Genomic DNA, 18,315 nt, shown 5'->3' with positions numbered 1-18,315 from the left:
TGGAGGATTTGTTTGGAATGCGTAATGAAATAAATTAGAGATCAAATGGAAATGAATTATAAAAAAAACAAAAAAGCACATCCAGTTCATTTCACGTTAAGGGAATCCAAAGCTCACCATATCATTGGGCTCCAAATGGCATCGGTGAGTGTACATTGGGCCTACAGTAGACTCGTATTACAGTCCAAGTCTCATAATACCTAACATACTGAGATTCATTTTTGGCGTTAAAAAGTTTATTGGGGCATGTTGTCAAAGCAAGAGGAGGATATTTTTCTAATACAAGACAAGATTCAATCCCAATCTCTAACTGTGTAATACTGAACAAGACACTTTATTCTACATTCTTGCTTATTATGGCCCCAGAGAGTGAAGAACTATTGCATGTTGGTAAGACATCCAATTAAGATTTGTACTATACACCCGACAATACTAATACTGCTAGTACTGTCACTGCTAATAATAGGGTGTTGCTTCGATTGGCTACAAAACCTGAAGGGTTCATGTGAATTAAGCGTATTGGGTATTTGCTGTCTTAGTTATACGACTCTGAAACTGAGTAAATGGGAATGCAAACATGTTCACTTTACAGTTAAATAGATATCCATTCTGGTGGGCATGGCCACACAGTGCTTTCCTTGTCTCACAGCTGCAAGATGGAATGGTGCCCCAGACACTGTCTGTGTAGAGTTTGCTTGTTTTCCTATGGGCACTCAAGTTTCTTTTGGCATCATTTAAGTACAAGCATATGGTCATGGTCACAGGTTACAGCAAAATCCTTTAACTCAAAACTCATTTACATTGGATCAGTCCACCACATAATGTGCCTCTGGACTGGATACAAACCAGAGTATCTAGAAGAGATCCAAGTGAAAAGTGGTTAAACACTCAAAATCCACACAAATGATACCCACCCTAAGAATGAAGTTGGTATCAAAATGCTATGAAATGACAAACTACTTGCTATTGTACTCTGCTGCCTACATGCGCTAACTGGGATAAAACTCTTCACAAAACAAAATGAAATCTAGAATAAAATGCATTTTAAATTAGAAACAGTCAAGACAATTCACTGATTTGAAGTTGTACAAGGAACCCTATACTACAGTACTTACATTTTACAATTTGACATCTTAGAATTGTAAGAATTGAATGTGTTTGATGCTCTGGCTCAACAAGACCATCTGGAAGATTAAGCTAGTTATGAAAAAGGTTGGGTGGATTCACTGTATACTGCCATTAGGAAAAATCATTCTATAAAATCCACCTTGCATGCAAAATGACTTATACAGTAAATGACAAGTGTGCAGGAAAGTCTGCATAGTGACTTGCTCGGAGTATCAAAACCACTCAGTGTTGAAGTATGAACCCTATACAAATATGCATTGACTGCTAAGTGCCATTGTCTACAATTCTATACATACACACATTGTCAAATTTGCTTTATTCAGTTTAGGTTATGGGGGTTAGAAGCCAAAACCCTGAGCAACAGTTTTAAGGAAGGAAGCAACTCTGGGCAGAGGACCAGTCTACTTCTGTGCACACACAAACATCCACCCAAGGGCTGGCACAGTGTCTCTAATTAACATAACTTGCATGTCTTTGAGGATGTGGGAGACAACCCCATGCAGAAACAAGGAGAAGAAGCTAACTGCAGACATGGCTGAAAATATTGATACCTTTGCACAAAAAACTCAACGGTTTTCTTTGAACAAAGCTGAAACTGACAGATGTATTTGGTATCCACATTTTATATAACACTTAACAAAACAGAAAGTTTGTTTTTTTTAATTTATGATGGATCATATTATTTCAAATACGGAAATATATTAAAATGGCTTGGACAAAAATGTTGGTACAAACTGCAACAAAATATCGCAACATTGGCATATATTTCTAAATTAAAATGCTTATAATATATGCAAAGAAAAAGGAATGAGGACAATAGTTAGATAAACACTGTGAATATAGGAAGCAGAAGCAACTTTATATTCTAAAAAAACTTTCCAACTTGGCTGTTCTGTTATAACTATATACTTCAATGTCTCCGTCACTCCATTATGTGCCTTTCCCAGCAGGATGTTTTATTAACATTTCATTATCAATCACATTTGGAAGGAATATTCCATTCACACAAGATGTCAGAAACATACATATTTGATCATCACTTACCACTCAAAGTCAGACTGAGTGCAGAGGCATGGCTCTGATGTCATTGTCAGAGAATGCTCCCTTCCCATGATGCACCTGGCTGGTGGTTTAAGCTTTCTGTAAATTCTTTTCATCCCCATGATACAAGGATCACCCTGAGGAGAACAATTCAGTTTTTAGGACACCAATTAATCTTCTGTAACTACTAAATATTTAAATTTGGAGGGCAAATTGTTAATAATTAATCATTTCAGCCACAATCAATTGATAAATAATTAAAACTGGTACATGAGAAAACATTGTGATGGAATGGAAGATGACAACATAGTCACAGGCTCCGCATGACCTTGAAGTAGATAAGTGGGTTAGAAAATCAGTGGGTGGATGGATGGATCTGAAGAGGGTACACTTGTGGTCATAAGTTTACATATACTCATCATGGGCATGAGTGTCATGGTAGTTATGAGCTTTCAGTGATTTGTTTGAACTTTTCCTTTTGTTATCCCTAGAATCTCTGAAGCCTATGAAAAAACGCGTAATGCCAGGCCTCCTTGAATTCCTTCACACCACTGCATTAGCATCTTTTGTTTTATAAATGTGTCGATCAGCACAAGCAGCAAGCAGCCTGCTATCCCATCCACCCACTGATACAGCTCAAGTTGCACAAAAGATTCTCAGAGCTAAAGTCTCTTTATCTGGGTGAGAGGTGCCTGGAGTTGCATAGGGTAAATAACACTGGTCTACAAAAAAATATTTTTTGTTTTCTACTGGGAACTTCAGACCAGCTCTCTATTAAGTTTACATATATGAAATCGGAATTAAGCTAGCACATTAGATTATCATTTCCGTTTTGACACTTTTGAATATCAATATAATATATCAACACAATATCCAGAGTTTGAACTCTGTCCCACCAAAATTGTTTGAATGTGTTTATTCTGAAAACAAACCAGAAGACGATACCAGAGACACTTTAAACCATGTTTATGTCAATTTACCTCAATATAAAAGTGAGGTCAGTGTGCTCAAAATTGTCTGAGGCAATTGCTTTTGCGCTTGTACTGCACATCTGTCTCTCTTTGAATGAACCAAAAGTAGTTACTCATCATACTTGGAGTAAATTATCCCTGATATTGGTTTTCCATCACTTTTGTATCTTGATGAAATCTTTCCCCATGCTTATCTCTGACATCGCTTAGTTTTGGTGGAAAAAAAAGTCGAAAATTGAGAATGTAAAAAATGCGTCTTCAGTGACATTCTGGCTCTTGTAAGCTAATATACTTGCAGCATATTCTCAACAAGCTCAGCATAATTCTCTGCTCTGTGACTGTCAAGAAAATTCTTAACAGCCTGCAGGAATTAGGGTGCTGATTCAGTTGGCTTCAGTTTCCTTTTGAATTCATCGTCAAACATCAGTTCACGGATTTCAGGGAACCAAAAACACCTTCCTTAATTTTTGCTTCACTTTTCTCAAGATCAAATTTATTTCGTAAATGCTGAAACACTTCGCCATTACTGTCCAGTCACCCTACTTGTCCAAGACCTGGAACATCATAACTAAAAAATGGGACATGCTGGACGAAAACGGTTTTCAGATTTGGAGTCAGCAAGTGAAATTTGTTAAAGTGCAGGTGAAAGAATCTCAGTAACAAAATGGTTGTTGACCAGTGTAATATATTGTTATTTGGAATACATACATTTCCTGTGTGTTCCGTGTCTACAATGATCTGGGTAAATGTAGGATGACCATAAATCAAGGCAAGAAATGCTGAACACATACCTAAAACAGAAATTTTTTCCAAGTTATAGTAATAATTATGTGAAGTGTATAATGTGTCTAAATGGTTTGCTTGTGTCTGTTATATTAGGTCACAATAAGGTCATGAATTATCACTGTATTTAAAGGAAATGGGTTGCTTGTGGATTGTTTAAGCAATCAACATTACCTCGTTATGACAATTGATGAAGATTCTATAAGCAGGACTCCACCTCACTATGATGATTGGTGGCAATTCTCGAAGAGGAAATCTCAATTATCATGGAATTGGTCTCAAAGACATTAAGAAGGGCAAGACTGGGATGCAAGAAAAAAGTATAAGAAACCTTTCTGTAACCTGATAGGTAGCAGGAAAATGTCCCAGACTGAAGGTTTCAGATTGTGTCACTTCCTAAACCGGGCAGCTGGACAGCTGCTTTGGAGATCAGGCCCTTTAATGGCAACTGAAGGCTAAGGGGTGCAGGAATACCAGAGAATGCTAGATAGTTTGAGTCTGGAGTCTTTAAAGCAGTTGTAAGGACACCCTAAAACCTGAAAATGATTGAAGAGCTTGTTCAGAGGTGACTTAAGCCTGGACTTGGTACATAAGTTTATGGTTAAGGCTTACTGTAACTATTTAAAGTTAGAATTGCAATTTATTTTAAGAAAATTAAGTCATATATAAATGATTTTACAGTTTGTGGTACAAATGTTCAGTTGTACTAAGGCGAACACCTCCTAAAGATCCAGTACCTGGTTATGAAGGTGCCATGTCTGATAGTCTTCTTCGACACACCTTCTATTGAAAATTGATCTGTAATCTACTTTTACAAGCTGCCATTCTGACCGATGGCTAACATGCCCAAAGATCCTGTAATTAAAAAAAGGAAATAGATATCATTACTCATCATGTCACAAAAATAAACTTGTGCTGAAACTTTGTTTGAAATGTGACTTATTAGATTACATTTCATCATATAATGATGGTGTAATTAAATATGCCAAAAAATGCTTATGATTAAATAAAAATAAACCAGAAAATAAAATTATTATTAAAAGGGCTAGGCAAGTCAAGGAAAACAGTCTGGGGGCTTTAAACCAAAACCAAATAAACAGGACAAACAATGTGCCAAAACCATGGAAAATCAATGTTATAAGAAGCTTGTTTGTTAATCTTAACTAATGGTAATGTGAGGGTGTCATACGTATCACTGTTTACAATTATGTGGGGACAATGGACTGGTGTTACCTAAAACAGCGTTTCTCAACCTTTAAGTATTTGCGACCCGAGTTTTCATAACAGTTTTAATCGCGTCCCCCCTAACATTTTTCTGAAAGGAGCCCACTAATACCAATTTGTTTTTTTTTAATTAATGATATATCATAGATTCATATTTTATTATACCTACTTAATTTTTATTGATATTTATCTAACTCTATATTTATTTTTCCAGTATTAGAATGTAGTTTAAGTTAATTTGTTTTGGTTTCAATAGATGTATTTTTCATATTTTCGATTCTTGTTTTCTGTTTTTCACATCTTCGCGCCCCCCCTAGGAGGGCCTGCCCAACAGATTGAGAACCACTGACCTAAAACAACATGGTGATGGCCTTAAAACAAATACTGCAAAATGATGTCAGCTGCTTCAAAATATTGAACAAAATGGCAATTGATGATGTTACATAGTAAACAACAAAAATTACTAATAAATTTCAAGTTTCAAAAATTCACATGAGAAAAAAGAATATGAATAAATACAAAAGACTGTTACCTTTCTTATTCTTATTCAACTAACAGTGTATTTAGTGTAGTGTAGTATTTATTTATACCATTACTCAAATTACACATTAATAATGCCTGATTAAACCAGAATGAAGCAGATAATTACTGAATAAATGCAGTGTACATTCAGAGCCTATAAAAAGTATTCACTCTATTGAAGGTTTTCACATTTTATTCTTATACCACATTGAAAAACAGTGGATTTAATGTGGCATTTTTGAGATTCATCAACAGAAAAAGAATCTTTAATGTCAAAGTTAAAACCGATCTCTGCAAAGTGACACTAAATTAATTCCATATATAAAACACATTATGTTATGGACAACATGGTGTTAAGGTATGGACAGTGCAAAACACTAAAGGATGACACTTGTTGTGTGATACTTGTATCATTCATAACCTTTCAGTTGCATTCACATACTATTTCATTTTTTATTATCTGGAATAAACTAACTTCATTCTTTTACTATGTCAGGGATGCCAAGGGCTACGACCTGGCCGGGATGCCTTGAGGGACCGGAAGAGGGTCTATGCCCACCCTGGATCACGTGGGGGCCACCATCCTGGTTGCTTTGGGGGCCACGGGTAGGGGGCTTGGAAGCCCAACCCTGTAGGGACCCGTGGTCACCGCCAGGGGGCACCCCAATGCCTTGGGGACCCTGGACCTCAGCACTTCCACCACACTGGGGCTTGTCCAGGGAGGAGTGCCGGGAAACACCTGGAGCCCATCCGGGTTGAAATAAAAGGGGCCGTCTCCCTTCATTCGAGGCTGGAGTCGGGTGGAAGCAGGACAAAGCAGGAGACGGGAGTGGAGGCAGCCTGAAGAGAAGGCATTGTGTGGCCAGGACTGTGTGGGGTTTATGTGTGTGCACTGGACTCATTTGTAAATATTAGTGTAAAATAAATGTGTGGTGGTGATGAACAACATGTCCGCCTGTCTGTGTCCGGGCCGCGTCCACAACTAATTTAAATATATTTATCAGATTCAGTATTTTGTTTGCTCTGACTTGCTGAGAATATTCATCTACTTACATCTCTTTAGAATAATAAGACCATGTAGGCCTGAAGTGAATCCAGCCTTTTTTCTTTTGAGTTTTCCTAGGACAATAGTTAAATATAGGGCGGAATTGTGGCACAGATCTAACAGATTGAATCCTGTACTGTATCTGGTTGAAATATGTAAATTGTGATTATGATTTACTGGTCTCATACATCCCACACTAGACCTCAGTGCTCCAATGAAGCCTGGCAGTAATTTGAGACTAACCCAAAGTCAAGAAGCAGGCTAGAGGCCTGCACAGGCCAAACAGAAAATGGGTCATGGCTTTGAAATTTCAAAAACTCAAAAGGGCGTGGCAAACCATGGCAAGCTGTTGCCTACAATAGCAATATTAAAGTTCATTTAAATTTGAAGATTTGTTTAACAAATATAATCCCTTAACAATAGCAAAGATAAAATAAAAAATGGTGTGCCTAAAAGGCAGCCTTTAACCTAACCAAAATCCTTAACCTAAAAACCAATAAGAAAAAGAAAACGCTTACAAAGATGAAATTTGTAAATTCTTGTCAGAGCCAAATAACAAAAGAATTCATTAATTCTACAGCGGTCAGCTTAATGTACCTTCTCCTAAACTTTAAATAGGGCTGGGAACGATACCCGGCTACTGTGTCCAGGGGTCTGCCGCCCTGAGCATTATATACAGTGCAGAAGGCATATAGTATAAATAAATAATAAACACATAATCAATATAGTACAATGCTAATGAGAAGAAAAAATGAATAAACAAGTCAAAAATCATAAATCAAGTACAAATAGAAAGGAAACAAATATATTCAATAGCATAATAGAAAAAATATTATTCAAAAGACAATAGAAAAGAATAAACAAAAAGGAAAATCAGCTTGAGCCAGGGATGAAACTCTGGCTATACTATAAGAACTGCATGTTCTCATGACAGTGTGGACTTGTTCTCCTTCTCTTCCCACATCCTTAAGATGTGTGTTAAGTTACTTGGTGACTCTAAATGGGTCCCATGTGGTTCTGTGCACCCTATGAACTGGTGCCTTGTCCACGGTACTGATTCCTGTTTTGCATCCACCTAACCCCAAACCCTGGTTTAGATTAAGTTAATTTAAGAATGTTATGTGACTTTAATACGTATACTAAGATAAACATTGTTTTTAGAAAGAGTATTTTGTAAGTTGTAGGTTTGGTTTGGACATGTGCAGAGGAGAGATGCTGAGTACAGTATATTGGGAGAAGGATGCTAAGGATAGAGCTGCCAGGGAAGAGAAAAAGAGGAAGGCCTAAGAGAAGGTTTATGAATGTGGTTAGAGAGGACATGCAGGTGATCTGTGTGACAGAATAAGATGCAGAGGACAGAAAGATATGAAACAAGATGATCCGCTGTGGCGACCCCTAGGGAGAGCAGCCGAAAGAAGAAGATTTTGTAAGTTGTAGGTTTATATAAAAAACCAGCTGTGCTACTCGTTTAAGACTGGTTTTGATCTAAGTAATGAACATGAACATTAGATTCATGGGTTGAACATTTCATCTGGTAAAACAATATACACCTGATCCTATTTTCTTGTGGACGCCTTTTCCTTTTCAGATAGAGTCGCTCTCACCGTCACTTATCAAAATGACCACTCTTATTGTTGCATTGTTTTGCTGGGAAAATGTGACGGTTGTTGTAACCACATTGGCTTGTTTAGCGACTCTAGCCTAGTTGTGTCAGGGCTTTGGTTTCATTTTATTGATATTTTCACTCATGAAGTTACCAGTCACTAGCATTACAGCTATAAATCTTTTTCATGTGCAAGAAAGGTCACTACCATGATGCTGTTGCTGGCATATAACGTCAGACAACAGAATATGCCAGTAAGACAAATCATCTTACTTTTAGACCCTTATTTGTATTATTATTATTATTTTTTCTTTTTTACCCTTCTTGTACGTGTTTTGCCTGTTTAATTTTTTTTCTACTTAACCCTAGCAGGCAGACAGATTTACAGATACACAGACACTTGTGCTGTTATTACGGATGTAAAATGCTGTTCTGTTACAAGTGCTAATTTCATCACATACAACTGCTACTTATCCTGGTTTTTATTTAACATTAGAAACTAGAATCAGGGACCAAAAAATGACTATTGAACATGTTCTGCTTTAAAAGACAAGACCTTACTTTTGCATAAATTACATTGAATTTAAGGAAAAGAAATATGCATTCTTGTCCAGAGAAGAAGATTTAGAGGAAATTATTATGTTAATTGTGCTTTTTCTGCTTTTTACACTCCAGTTTTAATAATTATTACTTTTTCATCTCCCACCCTGAACTTGATTAAGCAGGTTATGTTATGCTACGTATTTTCTCCCTTGTCTCAATTTAATGTTGCTTGTTATTGATCGAAGTTTCTAAGTCACATTGAACACTGACATCACCTCAAACTGCTATAAGTCCAGTAATCCATTATCGAACCTACTTAATCCAGTTCACGGCTACAGGCACCATGGTATTTATTTAAAAATTAAATCAATTCAAACACCTGCAAAAAAAAATTAAAAATGGTGTGGAGATAAGCAATGCTTCAACTACAGTTTTGTTGTTCACATGACACCACAGGCCAAAATCAATCACTGACTGCAGCGTCAGTATGGAGTCACTGAAATAGTACCATGAGTTCAACATAAAAAACAAGAGCAAAGCAAGCTATGAATTGGTATTGGCTGTTCGAAAAATTCTTAGATGAAATGGAATAGAAAACAAAACAGAAATGATGCTAAGTCTTTTCCCTGGTGTTATTCTAAGAGTGTTGCTAACACAGTTTTGGGAAAACAGCCTACAAAGTGGGGAATAATTGCACAGAATGTTCAATATTGATGTCTTTGCCTTTGCTTGTTGGGAAAAAAAGAGAAAATGCCATCTAGTCCACAGTTGTCCAAAATATCTACAAATAATGTCTTTGTTTTTTTCACATTTTATCTCTACTGTGACCAGTAAGGATCCATTCTGTAAAAACACTACACTGTGATGGCTGAGGTTTGTTTTGTATTATGGGAGGTAAGAAGTTTGAGCACAAAAAACAAAAATTGTAACCAGGTCCATCTGAAAGGGGTGAGTGGGGTCCAGGGCGCAATGCTGCGTGTTTTAGGATTCTTGTCTGGATTGGTGGTGGCAGGAAGTAGAGATGAGATGATGAAATAGCCACCTGACCTGTCCAGTGCGAACCTTCTTTTGTCTCACTGTCATCTTTATTGTTGAGCTCACCACCCATGTCCCTTACTTCTTTGCTACTGGTTTTATAACAAACCTTTCAAAAGACCTCAAAGTGCCAATTTTACATCACACTTCGTCTTCTCTCTATTTCTTTTCTCAGAGCCGATGTAGTATTTTATCCCATCTTATGGTTGAGAGAATAAGAGGGTCAAAACCAAAATTACACATGTGAAAACAGCACAAAGATAAACTTTGAGTCCTTTTTAGTCTGTAAATTGGATAAGGATTTGAACTCATCGTTTTATTCTTTTATGTTGATTACACATTGGTCATGACCTCAGGCCTCAGGCCTCACCCCTAGCAACACTGGAAGGGGACCTAATAATGGAAATAAATAACAGCAGCATTTGAGGAACCAAAATCATACCAAATCATGACGTTCTTGAGCTCAGTCTTTTTTTTTAGCACAGTCATTTATACAATACAAAATAAAATATACATTATTATTAATGTTGTAGTTAGTGTGGAAAGGTGGAGTGATGTCTCTGAGGCTAAGTACTTGTGCTGGTGTTTGGAAGGTTGCCAGTTCAAATCCCGCTATTGCCAGAGGAGATCCTACTCTGCATGGCCTTTGGGCAAGGCCCTTAACCTGAAAATTGCTCCAGGGGCGCAGTACGATGGCTGACCATTCACTCTGACCTGCAAAGGTCATGTGAAAAGACAGTTTCTCCTTGGGGATTAATACAGTGTACAAAAAAAAGAAATCACATGATTCCAATTTTGAATAATACATGAACTGTACCACTAATTTTAGATTTTATATTGAGTAAAACTAAGCTATGTGTGTTGGTTTATTAAAATATTTACCCATGTAAGGATGTATGTGTATTTTCAAGCATGTGTGAGGAAGGATTATACATTGTGCAGAGAGGGTTTTGCCCTTAAAGTTCAGAAAAACATTTTTAGAATGTCAAAACTATAACTCAGAGTCAAAGAATAATACAAGATATTTATTACCTGAAGATCTAACCAAATGAGTGCCTTTCTTTTTTTATGTTAAGGATCAATAAGAAGCCCCTCACCCTAAAATAAGATGGCACTAATGAAAAGGTGCCATGTCACCATGGATGCATCCACAGACACAATGTGGTTACTATACTAAAATTGTAAACAGTAAACAAAAATATATAACTAAGAAAGCAAACATGGAAAATTTCAGAATAAATCTAAATACTGGAGGTTTAATTCACAGAGGGTACTGGTCTTCACAAAATTAACAGTTAATACGATTTCACTTAAATAAAAGTAAGACACAGGAAAAATGCTTTCCAGTGCACCTTACTACATTTTTCTATATACTACCAAATTATTTAGCATACTAGCAGTAGGGATACCATCCATAAGAATTCACAGACTTCGCCAGTTTGCTGTAATTAGTGGCCAGATAAGAGCAGGGTTCGTGATCTCTGCCAGCCTCTGACCACCGCCTGCAGTATCATGTAGGCTCCAGATACCTACAACTATTTCTAGCACAGCAAATGAAATGTATTTGTTTCAGAGTTGTTTCCTGTTATACTCACGTCATGATTAAAGTTTCATCGCCAGGTTCTCCAAGCACGCCATCTACAAATAGAGGGACTGAGGTAAAGCTGTACTTTTTCCATAGTTTGCCTTCATCAAAACTGAGCCTATTGAAGACAAAATATGTTTTGTTAATAACTCCTAGAAACATATTTTAGAATATATGCCATTTACTAGGAAACACATGCTTCATTGATATATTTTAATCTGTTAAATAATCTATAGATACGCATACAGCAACATTTAATTCATTAACCCAAACCCAGCATAAAAGCAGTGATTTTAACTAGAATAAGTGAAACTGGCAATTCACTAACTTTAAATTTATTAAGTTAGAAATAAAGTAAACATAGTTTTTGTATTGATATGGATAAAAAAATAAAACATAATGAAGCAATAAAAAGATCAAATACCAAACATGTCGAATGGGTAGTGGAGTATGTTTAATGGCTACTAGTGCCCCTCCTTGATTTAGGTAAAGAACACTATGCTCCTCTTCAAAAATCTAAAGAAAGAGAAGAAAGTATTTTTAATTAGCAAACATTTCTAAATCTCCCTAAGTCCTAAAATATAACTAAACATTTTCTTCATTTTCTTTAAGCCATTAGCTTAAAGAAATAACTAGAAGTAATGACCATTAGGTCTGTTTTCTTTGCTATCTCCATTAAATGGAGTTTTGATTTTTGCTACAGATTTGCTTCATTCATTAATTCTAACTTAAATTTAATTGCACATTAAATTGAAATTATATTGTTATTTATACTGTTATAAAAAATCTAAATAATAATAGGTGTCAGGGATACTTAACCTTACAGCTCAACAGTCCAGGGTTTGATGGCTGGCCTGGTCACTGTGTGTTTCATCTATGGTGATGATGTTGTTTTACTCTCATTTTCTTGCTCACATCCCAGAGATGCACTTGTTAGATTAATTGGTGAACTTAACTTTTCTCTGCCAGTTCGAGTGAGTGAGTCTCCAAGGTAGAGTGAGTCTGTCCAAGTTAGAGAGTCTGATTCTGGCTCTCATGATCTAGATTATGCTAGTTTGATAAAGGTTGGATGAAAATATAATGTAATTTGGGTGACATGGTGGCACTCTGGTGAGTGCTGCTGCTTTAAGGTTGCAAACCCCAGTAAAGTCAATGCCTGCATGTTCTCTTGGGTCACCACAGGTTTTCACAAGTGTCTCAAACAAGTGTGTGTGCATGTACTGTATGTTGGTTATTTATAACATACTAGCTGTATAATCCTGGGCTCCTAGAAACCATAGATTCTGGCACTTCAATCAATCAATCTCATCAGTTGTACCTTACTGGCTAAGCAAAGTTCTCTTTCCTCTGAGGTTTCGTTTTGCCGATGTGCTTTCCTCTTTGTGTATTGACGGCTAAACGAGTTTATCTTTTTTCTCAGCGGTTTCACTTTGGTGACAGAGTTGCTTTCTTTGGCCTTCATGCTGTAGCCTCACACTTCCAGGTCAGAGAGACAGACATACACACTTCTACGTGTAGATGTTTATATATAAGATTGGTAGTCATTATGTGTATATTAGAATGATATGCTTAACACAGCGTGGCGCATTTGTTAATGCTGCCGCTAGTCTAGATGGTGATCTCTTTAGATTTTATACATTCTCCCATTGCTTGTGTGAGTTTTACTTTCATATACTTGGGCTTTCTTCCACATTCCAAATATGGTGACTCAAATCTGGAACAGTATAAATAAGAGTGTCCATGTACAATAATGTTCAATGTGATAGAACTGGTGCCCTGTCTGCGACTGGACCAGTTCCCACAGACCCAAACTGGTTTTTGACTGCGCTGTTACCGTATTTCAGGGGTGCTCAACTCTGGTCCTGGAGGTCCAGAGTAGCTGCAGCTTTTTGTTTTAATCATATTTTTAATTAGAACTCATTTATTTTCTATTAATGCAATGTTTTTTGAAGCTTAACTTTAGTTAACTCAGTTATTACGATTCAGAACCCTTAATTACCTATTTTAGTTTTAAACAACTGTATTGAGGTTTTCTGTTTTCTTAATCAGTTAATAATGAGGTACAAATGGCAAAGAAACCACCAGCTCCCCAGCTAAGGTGCTTCCATTTAGACATGTGTATATGCATCATGAGGTATCTGTGTTAATGTTTTGAAATAAATGAGAGAGATGGGAAGAGCAATAAGGTCCAAATCTGCTCCGAACCACAAAATGTTGTCAGAAAAATAAAAAATTGATAACATGTCAATTATTGACCCACTTAATTTAGACCAGGGTTGCTGGGGGATGGCACCTATCCCAATTAGCATAGGAACAAACCCAGGACAGGGCGCCAATCCATCACAGGGTACCCACACTCACACCCACACACTTGGGCCAGTTTAGCATTGTCAATTCTCCAAACCTGCATGACTCTGGACAGTGGGTGTGTAATAAATATTTTAAAAATGAAAGAACTAACAATCCAAATAATTAAATGCCAAGTTTTATTAGCAACTATCCCTGGCTTCTAACTATAAAACTAATTGGACTGAAAACCTGTAGCCACTGCGGACCACCAGGACTGGTGCTGAGTAAGCCTGCCCTGGTTGTTTGGCACTCTAGGATTCCTGAGATGCTGATGCTGCCACTCTGTGTCTTTTTCATTCCTCACAGCTGTTTGATACCTATCTGCATTTGCCACCTTCCTGTGTTTAAAAACATTTGCAATGACCACGAGTTAATTTTATGTTCTTACACTAGTAAGTACAGAGTTGTATAAACACTTAAATAAATAACCCTTCTAAAAGAAATAACATTAATTTTTCTTTGCATAAAATTAAAATCAATACTCATTGAATACCTAAATTAAATACATTTGTCTAAAAAGCATGTGCATAGTGACATGCAAGCAGCTGAAACGCTCCTGATGATGCATGGGCCACAATTAAACAATATTAAGAATTATACAACTATGGGTCGTCCAGTTGCACTTAGAGGGTATGACACACTGACCTGTCTCCATGTGTTTCCAGCATCAGACGTGATGAACATACTGACATTCCTGCTTGACAGCTCAGTCCCAACAATACCTGGAAAGAGCACAGAAATCAATTAATGTCCATAAGTACAGATGTATTCATTAAATGCTCTACACAACATTTCATGGTGTAGCTTTTTCACCAGCAGCTTTTCTTGTGTAATACCAAGTGATTTGTACCTGATGCCACTATGATTCCAGGTGCAGACTCTTTACTGGCAATGTTTCCAGAAGCGTATGGATTGTCAGACACTTGAAGGTGTAGGTGTAAAGAGCAATAGGGCTGCCAAAAACAAAAAGATAAATAAGAAAATCAGGTGATAATTGGAAGACATTTATCACACACTCAAAGCTCATTACTCTCTCTGTGAGACTTTGTCGGCACATTGGCTTCCACTGATATCAGTTCCTATTATTGTCCCCACTATAAACACATTTGTTCTTTGTTTCCTGTCATCCCCCTTTCAGCATTTCGTAGTGTTCAAATTCTTGTACCAAAATGTACATTCCATCTGTAACAAATTTGGATTTATGCTTCACCATCTGTAATCAAAGTAAAATCGTTTACAATATGCTAATGAATGTAACAATACTATATGTAAAAAAAGAACAACATACTAAACATCACAGTAAAAATGTTCAAAAAGTATGATTTTAAACACTTTATAATAAATTCAATAGAAAGTAAACTGTCGGTCACAAGATGTAGTACAATAAAGGCTGTGTGACTTGAGGCATTCTGTATCCTGTTTGGAAATGGTGACAGTAAATAAAATCAAAATGTAAAAAAGAAGAAGAAAGGGTCTAATATTGGTTAATACAAAAATTGTAGAAAATATTGTGGAAAAAATATCATAATACACTAGTCTACTGCATATGTAAAGCAGGTACTTTTCAACACATTCATGTTTCTTTATTAACTTGCATTAAAATGAACAGCAGGATTTAGTAAGAAAAAAAATTAAAACTTGATAGGATTTTCTGACTTAATGCTGGAGTAATCCACTGTTTCATGTACATTTACATAATAGACTCAAGAGAACAGACAAAGATCACCTTTTCTCTTTTCTCGTTCTATTTTGGAAAGACTAAGAATGATCTTTTTTTGCTAGGAGAGTTTTCAGACGCATATCTATCTATCTATCTATCTATCTATCTATCTATCTATCTATCGATGTAAAATAGTATAAAAAGTATTCAGCCCCCTGGAAGTTTTCCCATTTTAAGTTTATTCAATATTGAATGATAATGGATTTAATGTGCATTTTTTGACAATTTACATGAGTAATTTACATTTACTCATGAGAGAAAATACTATTTTCAGTCAAAATGAAAACACATCTCTGCAAAGTGATCAAAATGAATTACAAATATAAAACACAAAATAATTCATCTCATACATATTCACCTCTTTAATATGACACTCCTAAACCATCACTGGTGCATCCCATTGGTTCTGGAAGTCCCAGAATTAGTTCAATGGAGTCTGAGGTTTCACTGAATGTGTCTGAGGTGTGTGAATGGGTGAATGACTGTTGTGTTGTAAAGCGCCTAGGGGGGTTCTTGAACTCTAGTTAGGCGCTATATCAAATACAGGCCATTTACTTCATTGTAGTATAAATGCACCAGTATGTGGAAGGTCCAGCTCATGCTGAGTCAGTATGATGGCCTAACCTACCCATTGAAAACAAAGAGACACTCCAAGCAAACACATGACAAGAAAACATCCAAGTCACTGAGTATCCCTTGGAGTCCAGTTAAATCAAACATTAAGAAATGGAAAGAGTGTGGCACAGCAGGCCATCCACAAAAACTGAGTGATCGCTCTATAAGATGACTAGTGAGGGAGGCCACCAAAAGACATACTAGGACTCTGAAGAAGTTACAGGCTACAGTGACTAAGAATCGAAAGATTGTGCAGGAAACGACTGTTGCAGCATTATGGGAGAGTGGAACAAAGTAAGGCACTGTTAAAAAAATCATGTAACATTTCATTTAGATTTAGCCAGAAGGGATATGGGGGACTCCAACATCATTGGGAAGAAAATTCTATGTTCTTATGAGAATAAAATTGAACCTTTTGGCCATCATATTAAAAACTATGTTTGGGATACTGCACATTATCAAAAAACATACCATCTTCACCATGAGGATAGGAAAAGATTTGTTTTCCACCAAGACTGTGAACCTAAGCATAAATCCCAAGCTGCATAGGAATGACATAAAAACAAATATATTAATGTTCTCTATTATTAGAACATTTTTGACACCAAATGTTTTCAGCCGTACAACCAAGGTCTTCCCACAGTGCCAGTTGATTTTGAATATCTTTGTTAATTCAATTAATGACAAGATTTAAAAAAGCAAACTTCTTTATCTAAAACTTAAGTTCTTTATCTAAAGTTGCATATTCCCTGAATTTCTTATTCCAGATCTTTTTACAGCATCAGTATTAACTATGTGAAAGTGATTTCACATCCACCATAAATTATGATTTGCTCTTATTCCTATCTTTCACAGATACAGAACATTTTGCTATTAACAGATAAATAAAACAAATAATAAATGGGACAATACAAAGATCCCACATCTAATGCACAAGTCATCTAAATGTGTTTAGATGAGCTGTCAAAGGTAAGGGTCTGCGTCTGCTAATTGTGTTGACATCATCAGGTTTGCAGTATGAGTATCTATGTTTTAGGGGTCAAAGCATTTATTCACAGCGATTACAGCGCCTTTTTCCAGAGACCACTATGCTGTATAGGATTGTGTTCTTAAGAAGCCACTGATTTCATTCTCATTTGAATACCTTAGTATGAAAGTGCATTAATCCTAGCAGCAAATAACACATTTTAATAGCTTGGATGTCGCATATAGACAAAACCCAATTGATTTGAGCTGTTCCATCAACTGTGACTAACTGCGAGGCTGCAGAACACACTCAGGAAGACAACACTTTAAAGACCATTATAAAAATATAAAAAATTGCATATATACAGAGCATTGCAAATAAACTGTTGCAAAGCTTTAATAATGGCCCAAACACTGCATAAGTCAACCCGAATGAACACCATTAAACTGTGAATGCTTAAAGTATGAGTATACATCCCTTAGAGCTCTGCTCTGTTCCACCTCATTAAATCATTAAGCAATATCATAATAGGTTTGTGAAGGATACTTTGCCGTCTTGAAGTTTCTCTACCAATTGAACTGTCAACCTGAGGAAAGAATAAATATGGTCCTTTGCTCTGTCTTACCTTCTTCCTTTATTATTATTATTTTTTTTTTTTTGACTGCAGTGATTTTTTATCGTTCTTATAGTTTTCTTTACATCATAATTTGCTTTTCCACATGTAACAGTAGGCTGGCTCAGCCAACATGTTTTTTCACATAGTGCTTATAAATCAGCCTGAAAATGAATGTTGTAATGCCATATGATTAAAATTACTGTAATGATTAAACTGGGTTGGGTTTATGTGAACAGGTTGATCCAAAGGCAATGCAACTACCAGAGTTAGCTAAATTTCAGGAGGAATGATGAAAAAGAATCTTTATTGGTTGGCACATATTTCCCATTCATGCCTTATCAGGATTTACTAACCTTAAGTAATCACTTAAAGGGGCAGCCTGTGGGCTACAGCAGGATGACGTAAGCTGGCAGGTTTGCAATGAGGTATGTGGCTTCCATTTGTTATAGTAGATCTCCATTAATTTATATATTCACAAATCAAGATTTAGAGACACTCATTTTAAAAGCTTTTTAATGTTACGTTTGGGGCACTCAAGCTTTTCCCTCTTCACCTTTCAATGCAAGTG

The 18,315-nt window shown here is 36.4% G+C and overlaps 1 protein-coding gene across 3 annotated transcripts in view; it reads right to left on the bottom strand.

Moving 5' to 3' along the window:
• LOC120543437 (VPS10 domain-containing receptor SorCS1) overlaps positions 1-18,315 on the bottom strand; it is a 1,156,507-nt gene that overhangs the window by 95,818 nt on the left and 1,042,374 nt on the right. For all 3 annotated transcript variants that reach the window (XR_005636356.1, XR_005636351.1, XM_039776557.1), the window contains exons 11-16: positions 14,680-14,782; positions 14,475-14,551; positions 11,905-11,996; positions 11,491-11,598; positions 4,661-4,778; positions 2,173-2,306 (exon numbers count right to left, since the gene is read on the bottom strand). Coding sequence is in view for 1 of the 3 variants with exons in the window: in XM_039776557.1 (XP_039632491.1) it covers positions 2,173-2,306; positions 4,661-4,778; positions 11,491-11,598; positions 11,905-11,996; positions 14,475-14,551; positions 14,680-14,782 (632 nt within the window). In the remaining 2 variants the exon portion in view is untranslated. The remainder of the gene's footprint in view (positions 1-2,172; positions 2,307-4,660; positions 4,779-11,490; positions 11,599-11,904; positions 11,997-14,474; positions 14,552-14,679; positions 14,783-18,315) is intronic.

Source organism: Polypterus senegalus, chromosome 1 (genome assembly GCF_016835505.1).
Source record: "Polypterus senegalus isolate Bchr_013 chromosome 1, ASM1683550v1, whole genome shotgun sequence".
In the NCBI taxonomy this organism is placed as follows: domain Eukaryota; kingdom Metazoa; phylum Chordata; class Cladistia; order Polypteriformes; family Polypteridae; genus Polypterus; species Polypterus senegalus.
This window is presented reverse-complemented; position numbering and strand designations above follow the sequence as displayed.